At 39.8% G+C, this 12,779-nt stretch overlaps 1 protein-coding gene across 1 annotated transcript; it reads left to right on the top strand.

Moving 5' to 3' along the window:
* The first annotated feature begins 1,191 nt into the window (after window positions 1-1,191).
* On the top strand, window positions 1,192-12,357 carry LOC311121798 (GTPase IMAP family member 9-like). Its single transcript, XM_084196247.1, has 4 exons — window positions 1,192-1,413; window positions 4,192-4,230; window positions 8,140-8,178; window positions 10,299-12,357. The coding sequence occupies exons 1-4, from the start codon at window positions 1,383-1,385 to the stop codon at window positions 11,141-11,143; spliced, it is 954 nt and encodes a 317-aa protein (XP_084052373.1). The 5' UTR covers window positions 1,192-1,382; the 3' UTR covers window positions 11,144-12,357.
* The last annotated feature ends 422 nt before the right edge of the window (window positions 12,358-12,779 follow it).

Here is a 12,779-nt window from a genome sequence, read left to right as displayed (position 1 = left end):
GTATCTACATTAAAGCACAGGTTTTGTTCTTGAGACCTGGGGAATGGGGTGGGGTTTAGGGGTAGGTGGGGTGTATCTGAGGGAACAGTGGGTGTAAGGGTAGGTGGTGTTGATATAATGGGAGGGCGCTAGTGGGTCACCTATCTAGGATAGATAAATAGGTGGGTTGTAGGGTAGGTTGGGTGTATGGCTGGTGGGTGTAGTGGGTGTAGTGGCAGGTGGGGTGGGTGTAGTGGTAGGTTGGGTGGGTGTAGTGGTAGGTGGGGTGGGTGTAGGGTAGGTTGGGTGGGTGTAGTGTGGTAGGTGTGCATACATTTTTACGTATGGGTGGTCTGGGATCGAACCCACTACCCTGGCGTTACAAGCGCCATGCTCTACTAATTGAGCTGGGAATAGTTGTTGTAGGGACTTTTGAAACACTACTGTGGTTGGCACAAAGTGAAAAACATTTTTAAACTTTCAGTTTGCCTTTGTGTAGTTAACTGAACATACTCAACAGTAAATATATGCTGTATTCACTGTTATCTCTCTGCCCTCTCAATACCTTCCCCCTATCTCTGACCCCATAGCTCTGATCCTCATGTCTCTGACCCTCATGTCTCTGACCCTCATGTCTCTGACCCTCATGTCTCTGACCCTCATGTCCATGTCTCTGACTCTCATTTCTCATGTCCTTGATCCTGATGTCTGTGATCCTTATCTCTCAAATCTCTGACACTCATGTCTCTGACCCTCATGTCTCTGATCCTGATAGACTACCATTTAGAGGGCACTTAACCCTGATCTGGGACATAGCCCTTTCTTTGTGTGTGTGTGTGTGAGTCTGTGAGTCTGTGAGTCTGTGTGAGTGTGTTTTCATGCATTTGAGTGTATGTTACTCAACATTGCAATCAGCCTGTGGTTCAGAAGGGCAGTGAAGAGATTAGACCTGAGATAAGTAGAGGTATGCACACCTGCAGAATTGCACGTACTCACCCACATGTTTTCTCTGAAATGTCTATGTTTTGGTATAAGATAATCTGCGAGTACCATATCTTGTTGTATGAGACCATGTGACTATGCTGAAAGCCATAACCAACACACACACACACACACGTTTCTCGGAAACGTCTCTGTTTTGGTAAAACAGCAGTAGAGGGTGTGGTCACTAGTTTGAGGCAATGTTAAAGCTGACTGAATAGTTGGATCTGAGATCATTCTTTGTCTTCACCTCCAACTAACCAGAGTTTCATTAAGAGCTGATGAACTACAGAGTTTCATAAAGAACTGGAGCTGATGAACTACAGAGTTTCATAAAGAACTGGAGCTGATGAACTACAGAGTTTCATAAAGAACTGGAGCTGATGAACTACAGAACGAAGCTTTTCTAAGAACGAAGGAAAATGGCACGAAGGAAAATGGCAGATGAGAGCGGTAAGAAAGTTTATTCACAAATCTTTTTTAATTCAAATGTGAACACATTTCCAGCAGCAACACCATAGAGATGTAATAGCAATGCCACTAAAACAATGATATAACGACTTTTGATATAGATATTGGATTTATTAATGTCTGTAAACTCATAAGATGTATGTGAGTGACAGAGGACAAGGACACGCCATGTGTTATTGATGTCACGGGTGAGAGACAGAAGGTCGGCGTGCCAAGATAGATTGGGGGCCACTGGTGCTAATCTTAGAAGGAGTACGTGGTGTAATGGCCTGGCTAGGGTGCCACACGATACCATGTACGGGGATCCTATTGTAGTAGATGAGTTACACTCAATGATGGTTGGTAACTGTGGGATAGAAGTAGATCGGAGAGCATTATATAATAATAATAATAATTTGCCATTTAGCAGACGCTTTTATCCAAAGCGACTTACAGTCATGCGTGCATAAATTTTTTACGTATGGGTGGTCCCGAGGATCGAACCCACTACCCTGGCGTAACAAGTGCCGTGCTATACCAGCTGAGCTGCAGAGGACCACCCATACGTATATAAACTGAGAGATTTTCTATGGAAGTCATTCGGATGACAAGGGGCTACGTCCGTACTGCCTGTCATTGAATCCAATACTGTAACCATTAAATAACAATGAATCAACTCTCCATCTAAGTGGTCGAATACTCTCTTACATCCTGAATTACTCGATACCAGAGAAACTAGTCGTAACAAACAAAAAATGTTTCAAGGGAATTTGCAAAAACAAATAACTTTCACTGTCGAACGGCAAAGAAAATAAAATAAAAGGAAATGAGATTAAATGACTAGACCACAATATGGCATAATTATAAACTGCGTGATTCGAGCCCTGAATGCTGATTGGCTGAAAACCGTATACCACGGGTATGACAAAATGTATTTGTTCTGTTCTAATTGCGTTCATAACCAGTTTATAATTGCAATAAGACACCTCTGGAATTAGTAGTATATGGCCAATATACCACGGCTAAGGGCTGTTCTTAGGAACGACGCAATGCGGTTGTTTTTCAATATTAGTTTGAGTTTGCTGCAACTGTCTGCTGCTAGGAAGACATTGCAGTCAGAGATTATTTTCACCCGTGCGTCAATTTAAGTAACATAAAAAAATCCCCATCAAAATCCGGAAATTTAAGCTAGGGATACATTACATCACCAAAAGTATGTGGACACCCTTTCAAATTAGTGGATTTGTCTGTCCTCGGTTGCAACACTCACTACGGAGTTCCAAACTGCTCCGGAAGCAATGTCAGCACAAGAACTGACCTGAAATAAAAGATTCACGAAATTTTCCATACACACAAAAATATTATTTCTGTCTAATTTTGTGCACACATTTGTTTACATACCTGTTAGTGAGCATTTTTCATTTTCCAAGATAATCCATCATGCGATGCTATTTGATTTTAAGACCCCTTGAAGTATCAAAAAAATATATTAGATATTATTTGATACAATTATTTTGGGCCCGTACAAACACATTGACCAACAGATTCACTACATGGAACAACAGATAGTCCCCAAAATAAATCAAAAGGAATTTTGTTCTGAAGTGTCGGTCCTATATCTGAGAGATATAAGAGAGATTAGGATCTTTGTTCTTTTCTTTACATGTATTTAACCCCTTATTTTTTACACTAAGTCTCCATATATACTTTACTTCCATTCATTTATTCAACTGGTACTGGGGGACGTTCAGACGAGTCTTGTGAGGCCTGTGGGTGTCCTAGAGCAAACTGACATGTAGTTGTTCGTGAGAGTCTCACCTTTTCACAGAGGGGTCATATTAGTGTGTAGCCCAAACTGTTTGGACGCTATAGACAGAAGTTGGCAGATCGGCTAGACCGACTTCAGATGAGTACAAAGACGCTTGTGGGGGGCTTAGAGCAAAACAGAGAACATCATCATGTTTGTGAGAGTCTCATCTTTTACATAGAGGCCAAACCGTTCGGACGCTACGGACAATTTTGTGAGAAGACCGATTTTCGGGATGTCTCATGGTCTGTCAAACACCATTTATTTTCTCGTCCTCCGCATCCATTTTGCTGTCACATGTGTTGCGGTGTTCCGAGTTTGTTATAACCAATTTATTGATGCGATTATGATAGGCTATTTTCAGGCCCCATTGATTATATGATGCATACATGTGTCACGTAAAGAGGGAATAGGGAATGTTTTTCCTAAACAAATGACTGATTTTGGTAACAGAACTTTTAAGTCAGAAATGCTTCAGCAACACAGACAGGATGACAAACACTGTTGGACGAGAGAAAGACAGAGATGCTAGCTGTCATTTATTTAACACAGTGCAGCAAGTCTGAGCCCAGCCAATCAAATCAATTGGTGTCGGACTCCCTCGAGTCATTTGTGTGCCTTAATAATGTCATAAAACAGTGTGCTTAAAACATCAGACAAGCTCAGTGCATATAGTTGATTTGATTAAAACACATAGGTTGTGTCTGTATATGGAAACAATACAATCGAGTATCCAATTCTCACAAGTGTAAAGTGTTAAGGTCAACGGCATCATGAACTCTACCAAGTACCAGGTCACGTTAGCCAAAAACCTGGTTGCCTCTGCCAGGAGGCTGAAATGAGTGTAAGGGGTGAACAATAGATATTATGTAATGTGATTCACAAAAAAAAACATTTTGAAAAGTTCCATTAAATAAGTAAAACTATACAGGATGTCAATCTGAGCCTGAAGTTTTCTTTTATGTCTTCTACAGCTTTTTTACTTTCAGAGGACGATGAGGCATCAGGGATTGGTGAGTAAGTCTCGATTCCTTTATGGTCAGAAAGATTTTCTGAGAATTCACAGGGAAAGCCAACAAATGCACAGAAATCCAGATCATATTTCATTATTCTGTCATAATTAATAAACATGTCGGAGTGTACTATGTAACAAACAGATTATTGTCGGATAAGGTAGTCAAATCATACCTCAACTTGGTGCAGAGTCATGGAAACAGATCATGCTACAAACGGGAATTAGAAAAATATATGTATACTGAACCAAAATATAAAAGTGTTGGTCCCATGTTTCATGAGCTGAAATAAAAGATCCCATACACTTTCCATACGCACAAAAAACATATTTCTCTCAAATTTTGTGCACAATTTTGTTTACATCCTAGTTAGTGAGTTTTTCACCTTTGCCAAGACAATCCATCCACCTGACAGGTGTGGCATATCAAGAAGCTGATTAAACAGCATGATTATTACACAGGTACACGTTGTGCTGGGGGCCATAAAAGGCCACTCTAAAATGTGCAGTTTTGTCACACAATACAATGCCACAGATGTCTTAAATTGAGGGAGTGTGCAATTGGCATGCTGACTGCAGGAATGTCCACCAGAACTGTTGCCAGATAATTTAATGTTATTGTCTCAACAATAAGCAGCCTCCGTAGTTCTAGAGAATTTGGTAGTATGTCCTACTGGCCTCTGAACCACAGACCACGTGAATGGACTTGTGTGGGCAAGTGGTTTGCTGATGTCAAAACATGTTGCACGTGCATGTTCGTTAGAGTGTGAGCTTTTCATAGATAGCTTTTAATAGTTTGTAATTCAAACCATTCTGACTCTATTTTGTTAACCTCTTTGCATTCACATTGCTATGTTTAGTAAGGTACCAATATATTTTTCCAACATGCACTCTGGGTTTTTACAAAAGTGCAGGACAAGCCATTCAATCAGAATGTGTTATCGGACAGCTAGATATACCTACTTACATTTTGGAAGCTAATAGATTGAATTTAGTTGAAATATGATAAATAATAATTGTAGTCAGAAGATATTATTAACATGTACATTTGATCGGTAACAGAATAAATGTGGTCCTCTGTTGCTCAGCTGGTAGAGCACGGCTGGTACTACATTTGCACACACTGTAAATAGATTTTCTACTGTGTTACTGACTGTACGTTTTGTTTTTGTTTATCCCATATGTAACTCTGTGTTGTTGTTGTTTTTATCTCACTGCTTTGCTTTATCTTGGCCAGGTCGCAGTTGTAAATGAGAACTTGTTCTCAACTGGCTTACCTGGTTAAATAAAGGTGAAATAAAAAATAAATAGACATCTGTATATGGAAAAAATACCTCTGGTTGCATGTCTTGTGGGGTATGTATGGGTGTCTGAGCTGTGCGCTAGTCGTTTGAACAGACAGCTCAGTACCTTTAACATGTCAATACAAAGACCAGTTGTGATTCAATCAATCTCTCCTCTACTTTGAGCCAGGAGAGATTGACATGCATGTCATGTCAAATTGCTACAGTACACTTAAATAAGAGTTTCTATAAAAACACATATTACTTGTAGACTACACTATGTCACTGACAATGAAAACACTCTGCAGACTAACTGTGAAAATGGTTGTCTCATTCTGAGGATAATAGGTGTTAAAACAACAGGAAATCTCCCCAGACATAGTTCCTCAAAAGTAGATTAATGGTCAATTGACCCGAGCAAGCGAGCGTCTTTCGCTGTCTGCCTAGATGATGTGGGGCTTAATACACACACAGAAGCATGACCCTTTTGCCCAGCAACAGGCCGTAGCCAGGACAACAGCTTTATCATTAGAGTGCAGGATTAAACACTTTGCTCTGGTTTCAGTAGATTGAGAGGAACCGATTCTTTCCCTTCAGACTGGCAGGAAACCATAGGTCTCTCCTGTCAGCTCTTGGCTGTGCACCCAGACATCATGTACATACTTCCCTAAAACTAGGTTCTTATGCTACACACACAGAACAGTTAGAAACAGGCCCATACCCATGCACACACAATCTCATATGATCTAGTTATATCAACAATCTCAGAAAGAATGTCTAAGCAACCAGGCTTAAAGAAAGAGCTGCACAAGAATGCACAAGCATGATAAAGGTTTAACAGACATTTCCATCACAAATGTCAGTTATATAATTATTACCCCAGCATGTCCGTTTTTCCAGTGGATATTTCGGACGGGATTAGTTTTACCAAACTGCCCCTGTAATTATTTTTTTTTCCTCATTCAAAATTGACCGTTATGACGGAAGCCTGGAGGATCTTCTAGGCGTGAAAATATTTCAAATGTCTAGGGATAGCATAATATTGGCCTAATGGCCTTCAGTTCAGAGAAAGTCCAAATAATCATGCATATCAATAAGAACCATGAAGTGTAACCTATGCAGACATTTAATTAACTGACACATTTGGCAATTTATCAATTAATTGGCACAATATTGTCCACTTCATCTTTTAAAAGAGAAGTATGGCACTAGAAAAGTTCATATGTGACAAAACAGATCATTCATCTATATGCTGCCTGCATAGCACTTTGTTTTAAGCATAAATCTGTTCCAATGTTCCCATGTTCTTACCTAAACTGGTAGCAGCACCTGTAATATCTCTGTAATATCCCTCAAAACACAGGGATGACGATTCACGCGTGATAAGTATTATCAGAGGACCTGGGAGTTTGCAGAAAAACAGTAGGTTTTTAGGGCTGGGATAATAACCTTCCTGCCAAGTAATAAGTATTGACATAACAATTATTTTGGGCCTGTACAAACACATTGACCAACAGATTCACTACATGGAACAACAGATAGTCCCCAAAATAAATCAAAAGGAAGTTTGTTCTGAAGTGTCGGTCCTACATCTGAGAGATATAAGAGAGATTAGGATCTTTGTTCTTTTCTTTACATGTATTTAACCCCTTATTTTTTACACTAAGTCTCCATATATACGTTACTTCCATTCATTTTTTCAAATGGTACTGGGGGACGTTCAGACGAGTCTTGTGAGGCCTGTGGGTGTCCTAGAGCAAACTGACATGTACTTATTCGTGAGAGTCTCACCTTTTCACAGAGGGGTCATTTTAGTGTGTAGCCCAAACTGTTTGGACGCTATAGACAGAAGTTGGCAGATCGGCTGTACCGAGGGGTCGTAGAGTAAAACAGAGAACACCATCATGTTTGTGTCAAACACCATTTATTTTCTCGTACTCCGCATTCATTTTGCTGTCACGTGTTGCGGTGTTCCGAGTTTGTTATAACCAATTTATTGATGCGATTATGATAGGCTATTTTCAGGCCCCATTGATTATGTGCATGCGATGCATACATGTGTCACGTAAAGAGGGAATAGGGAATGTTTTTCCTAAACAAATGACTGATTTTGGTAACAGAACTTTTAAGTCAGAAATGCTTCAGCAACACAGACAGGATGACAAACACTGTTGGACGAGAGAAAGACAGAGATGCTAGCTGTCATTTATTTAACACAGTGCAGCAAGTCTGAGCCCAGCCAATCAAATCAATTGCAGTCGGACTCCCTCGAGTCATTTGTGTGCCTTAATAATGTCATAAAACAGTGTGCTTAAAACATCAGACAAGCTCAGTGCATATAGTTGATTTGATTAAAACACATAGGTTGTGTCTGTATATGGAAACAATACAATCAAGTATCCAATTCTCACAAGTGTAAAGTGTTAAGGTCAACGGCATCATGATCTCTACCAGGTCATGTTAGCCAAAAAACCTGGTTGCCTCTGCCAGGAGGCTGAAATGAGTGTAAGGGGTGAACAATAGATATTATGTAATGTGATTCACAAAAAAACATTTTGAAAAGTTCCATTAAATTATTAAAACTATACAGGATGTCAATCTGAGCCTTTTTTTTATGTCTTCTACAGCTCATTTACTTTCAGAGGACGATGAGGCATCAGGCATTGGTGAGTAAGTCTCGATTCCTTTATGGTCAGAAAGATTTTCTGAGAATTCACAGGGAAAGCCAACAAATGCACAGAAATCCAGATCATATTTAATTATTCTGTCATAATTAATAAACATGTTGGAGTATACTATGTAACAAACAGATTATTGTCGGACAATTTTGTTAACATCCTTGTTAGTGAGTTTTTCACCTTTGCCAAGACAATCCATCCACCTGACAGGTGTGGCATATCAAGAAGCTGATTAAACAGCATGATTATTACACAGGTACACGTTGTGCTGGGGGCCATAAAAGGCCACTCTAAAATATGCAGTTTTGTCACACAATACAATGCCACACACTAGTCAAACCCCACAATCAATAAACAGTTTATGAAGCCCTCTCAGCCTATAGATCACATATAGCAAACAAATAATCTGAATTTAATAAAAATGTTCTGTGTCCTTGACAATCGCTAATCAATATCCAAAAACAGAACACATTTCTGTCCGCGAACCTGCACATCATCATCTTCTCTCTTTTGTGGCACCAATGTGAGGGGTTACCGCAGGGGAAACAGTGTTGCAGTAGTCTAGTGTGTGGTGCGGGAATAATGACAAGCGAACCTGGGGAGCTTTGTGTTCACACTGTTCACTCTATTGAGGGTCTGAGTTCCTTTGAAGTGTATGAAATGCACAAAAAATGTATCGAACTGCGATGAGTTCACAAACATTGGCTGAAAGGCACTAAGTGTGTAAACACCCTAAGACTATGCCACCATCCAGCAATATTAAAATGTACATGTGTGTAGAGCGTGTGTGCTAGCATGTGTCTGAGTATGCGTGTGTCCGCGTTGTTCCGTAAGGTGTGGTTTTATCTGTTTTTTAAATCTGATTTTACTGCTTGACTGAGTTACTTGATGTGGAATAGAGTTCCATGTAGTCATGGTTCTGTGAAGTGCTGTGAGTTTCACGGAGACTGTCCTGGACTTGGGGACTGTGAAGAGATCTCTGGTTGCATGTCTTGTGTGGTATGTATGGGTGTCTGAGCTGTGCGCTAGTCGTTTGAACAGACAGCTCAGTACCTTTAACATGTCAATACAAAGACCAGTTGTGATTCAATCAATCTCTCCTCTACTTTGAGCCAGTAGAGATTGACATGCATGTCATTGATGTTAGCTCTCTGTGTACATTTAAGGACCAGACGTGCTTCTTTCTTCTGGGCCAACTGTAATTTGCTTATGTCACTCTGAATCTAATTTAATGAATTTAGTAAGTGACATCGCCCCGCAGCACTCGCTTCTGGCATCATATGAAGTGCTTTGAGAGGCTAGTTAAGGATCATATCACCTCCAGCTTACCTGACACCCTAGACCCACTTCAATTTGCATACCGCCCCAATAGATCCACAGACGATGCAATAGCCATCACACTGCACACTGCCCTATCCCATCTGGACAAGAGGAATACCTATGTAAGAATGCTGTTAATTTACTATAGCTCAGCATTCAACACCATAGTACCCTCCAAGCTCATCATTATGCTCGGGGCCCTGAGTCTGAACCCCGCCCTGTGCAACTGGATCCTGGACTTCCTGACGGACCGCCCCCAGGGGGTGAAGGTAGGAAACAACATCTCCACTACGCTGATCCTCAACACAGGGGCCCCACAAGGGTGCGTGCTCAGCCCCCTCCTGTACTCCCTGTTCACCCATGACTGCGTGGCCATGCATGCCTTCAACTCAATCACCAAGTAGCCTCAGTCATCAAGCAGTATTAGTTTGTTTTCATGTTCAGTACACTACTTCTGTTTTATTCATCTGCCTTGATGATTATTAAACGCTCTTTCTGCACCTGCTTCCTGACTCACTGCGTATACGTCATATATTTATATATTTCTTAATTCCATTCTTTTACTTTTAGATGTGTGTATGGTTGTGAATTGTTAGATACTACTGCACTGTTGGAGCTAGGAACACAAGCATTTCACTGCACCAGCAATAACATCTGCTAAATGTGACCAATAACATTTGATTTGATTTGACATTGTTAGTAACTGAAAATGATGCGACTTTGAATCTAATTTAATGAATTTAGTAACTGATAATGATGAAACTGCATTACATTTGTTTTTTTCACAGGTTTAGTGCAGCCAGCTGATCTGAGGATAGTTATGGTGGGGAAGACTGGATCAGGGAAGAGTTCAACAGGAAACACCATCCTGGGGAAAAAGTTGTTTAATTCTAAGTCAAGTCCAAAGCCAAGGACTGAACAGTGTGAGAAACAAAGTGTAGTGGCGTATGGGAAGAAGATTGACGTCATCGACACTCCTGGGGTCTGTGACATATTATTGACAGAAACAGTTTTGATTGAGAAAATATGTAAACAGTTTCGGGGAACAGATAAAGTAGAAATAGAGAGATGCATCAAGATGTCAGTCCCAGGACCCCATGTGTTCCTGCTGGTGATCAAGCTGGATAGATACACAGAGGAGTGTAGAAAAGCTGTGAAGTGCACAAAGGACAAATTTGGAAAACAGGCCTCAAACTACACTATAGTATTATTCACTGGTGTAGATCAGCTGGATGACACATCAGTAGAGGAGTTTCTGAACGACAGTCCGGAGCTTCAGACACTGGTCAGAGTCTGTGGAGGCAGATATCATGTCTTTAACAATAGAGAGCTTGGAGACCGTACTCAGGTCAGAGAGCTGCTGAGGAAGATAGAGGAGATGGTGAAGATCAACGGATACTACACCAATAAGATGTATGAGAAGGCTCAGACAGAGATCAGGAACAGTCAGTTGACAGAGTTGGGTAAACAAGCAGCTATAGGAGCTGGATGCATTACTACAGTAGTAGGACTAGGTCTTATTGCAGCCCCAGTAAACGTTACAGTTGTAGGGACAGTGATAGGGGTCGGATTAGCAACAGCTATAGGAGGAGGGATAACACAGCTTCTAACCAAGAGGGAAAACAACAATTAACTACAGGGTTAGTGTCTGTAAATAAGCCCTGAAGGACCAACATGATTATCGATTTACCTTTGATGTATTCTTTATTTGATATGGTTTGACCTTTACCCTCATTTGGTCACTGCATACTGTATTTAACCAAATGACTAAATCATTCATTCAAGTTATGAAGTTAATTATTGTAAGAGTTTTACTTCACATAAAGGAAGAAGGGTGAGACAGTACATCTGTACAGCATGGCTTTCATACCTGATCATGGTTATAATGTAAAGTAGTTTAACGTGCTGCTCGCTAATCCCATTTATTTACTGTCTTTTGTTATGTACTTTTAACATGCTGTTAAGTAGTGATGGGCACTGATATGGAACATCTATATCGATATCAGTTTAATATTCTCTAACCTACCCAAGCAGTTTTATTACAATGTGAAGCCCGTTGATGGCCATCAGCAGGCAGTTAAGTATGAGAAGGTATTGTTCCTGTAGGAACAGTGATGTATGGTCTTTTACATACAGTAAGGTTAACAGCAAGGATAAGGCCTTGCTCATATTGATATCATATTGAATTATAATAATAATATAATAAATTATAGATATTGGTGCCCACCATTACTGTCTTATAATACATAATAATTCATTTATTTTTACTTTGTAATACTTTTAGATTATTTACAAAATAGAGATATGTAAGATTTTGTTGATTCATTGAAAATGTCCTTGATGTTGACCTGTATTTGATGATAAAACATTCCCAGGTTAAATGGGAAATCTGAAGTTGTTACATCCATTTTAAGACTTATAAATTAATTATATGTACCAATTGATTCTTGTAGAATATAACTTACAAATGCCTCCATTAGCTTAGTTCAACAGTCATACCCCATCAAATAACCCAAATTATAAGCTTGTTTTATTCCAATGTTTGTAAACAAGTTAAATGTAAACAAACATTATATAGCACTTAAAACATCAAAAGTATAATTTTGACATCATGGATGGTCAGTCCTTGCATCCATAGCTCTGTCTATGAATTTGAAAGTGGTTCCATTTCTCCAGCCCCATCTCTCAGGTTTTTACCGAAACACACTTTATTGTTTCAATTATATAATAATTTCTTTGGTTTCATGCTTGTGCTGCATATGATGTTTCATGATTTGCTAAGTCATTGTTGGTGTATACATTACTCAGATTTCAACAATATCTAATAAAGTGAAATCAAGTGAAATCAAGAAAATCTTATTTTCATACTTTGTTCAAAAACCACTATGCATACAACAGGCCAGTTGGTTTATTTCGTGTTTCTAAGTCTCTACTCTCTAGCGAGCGAGAGAGAGAGAGAGAGAGAGCGAGAGAGAGAGAGCGAGAGAGAGAGAGAGAGAGCGATCATAAGGGGAAGTCATTGGGGTTGTCGTGGTAACCTCAGTAATGTAGGACTTGATTCACACATAGGAAATGTATGCATTTCCTAGGCACACCTTTCCTACGCACGACTTTCCGACGCACTTCTCAGTAGTTGGTATTCAGACGTACCTTATGAAGGTGCATAACAGGCTTTGCAGGCGTGGTTCACTTACACACACTGAACACATTTAATTAAACTGCTGAAAACTCTCCCACTTAATGTCCAACAGATGTTCTCGTGGAGTATT

Source organism: Coregonus lavaretus (genome assembly GCF_964263955.1).
Source record: "Coregonus lavaretus genome assembly, contig: HAP1_SCAFFOLD_171, whole genome shotgun sequence".
NCBI classification, from domain to species: domain Eukaryota; kingdom Metazoa; phylum Chordata; class Actinopteri; order Salmoniformes; family Salmonidae; genus Coregonus; species Coregonus lavaretus.
The sequence above is the reverse complement of the archived record's forward strand: the minus strand, read 5'-3'. Positions and strand labels throughout refer to the sequence as shown.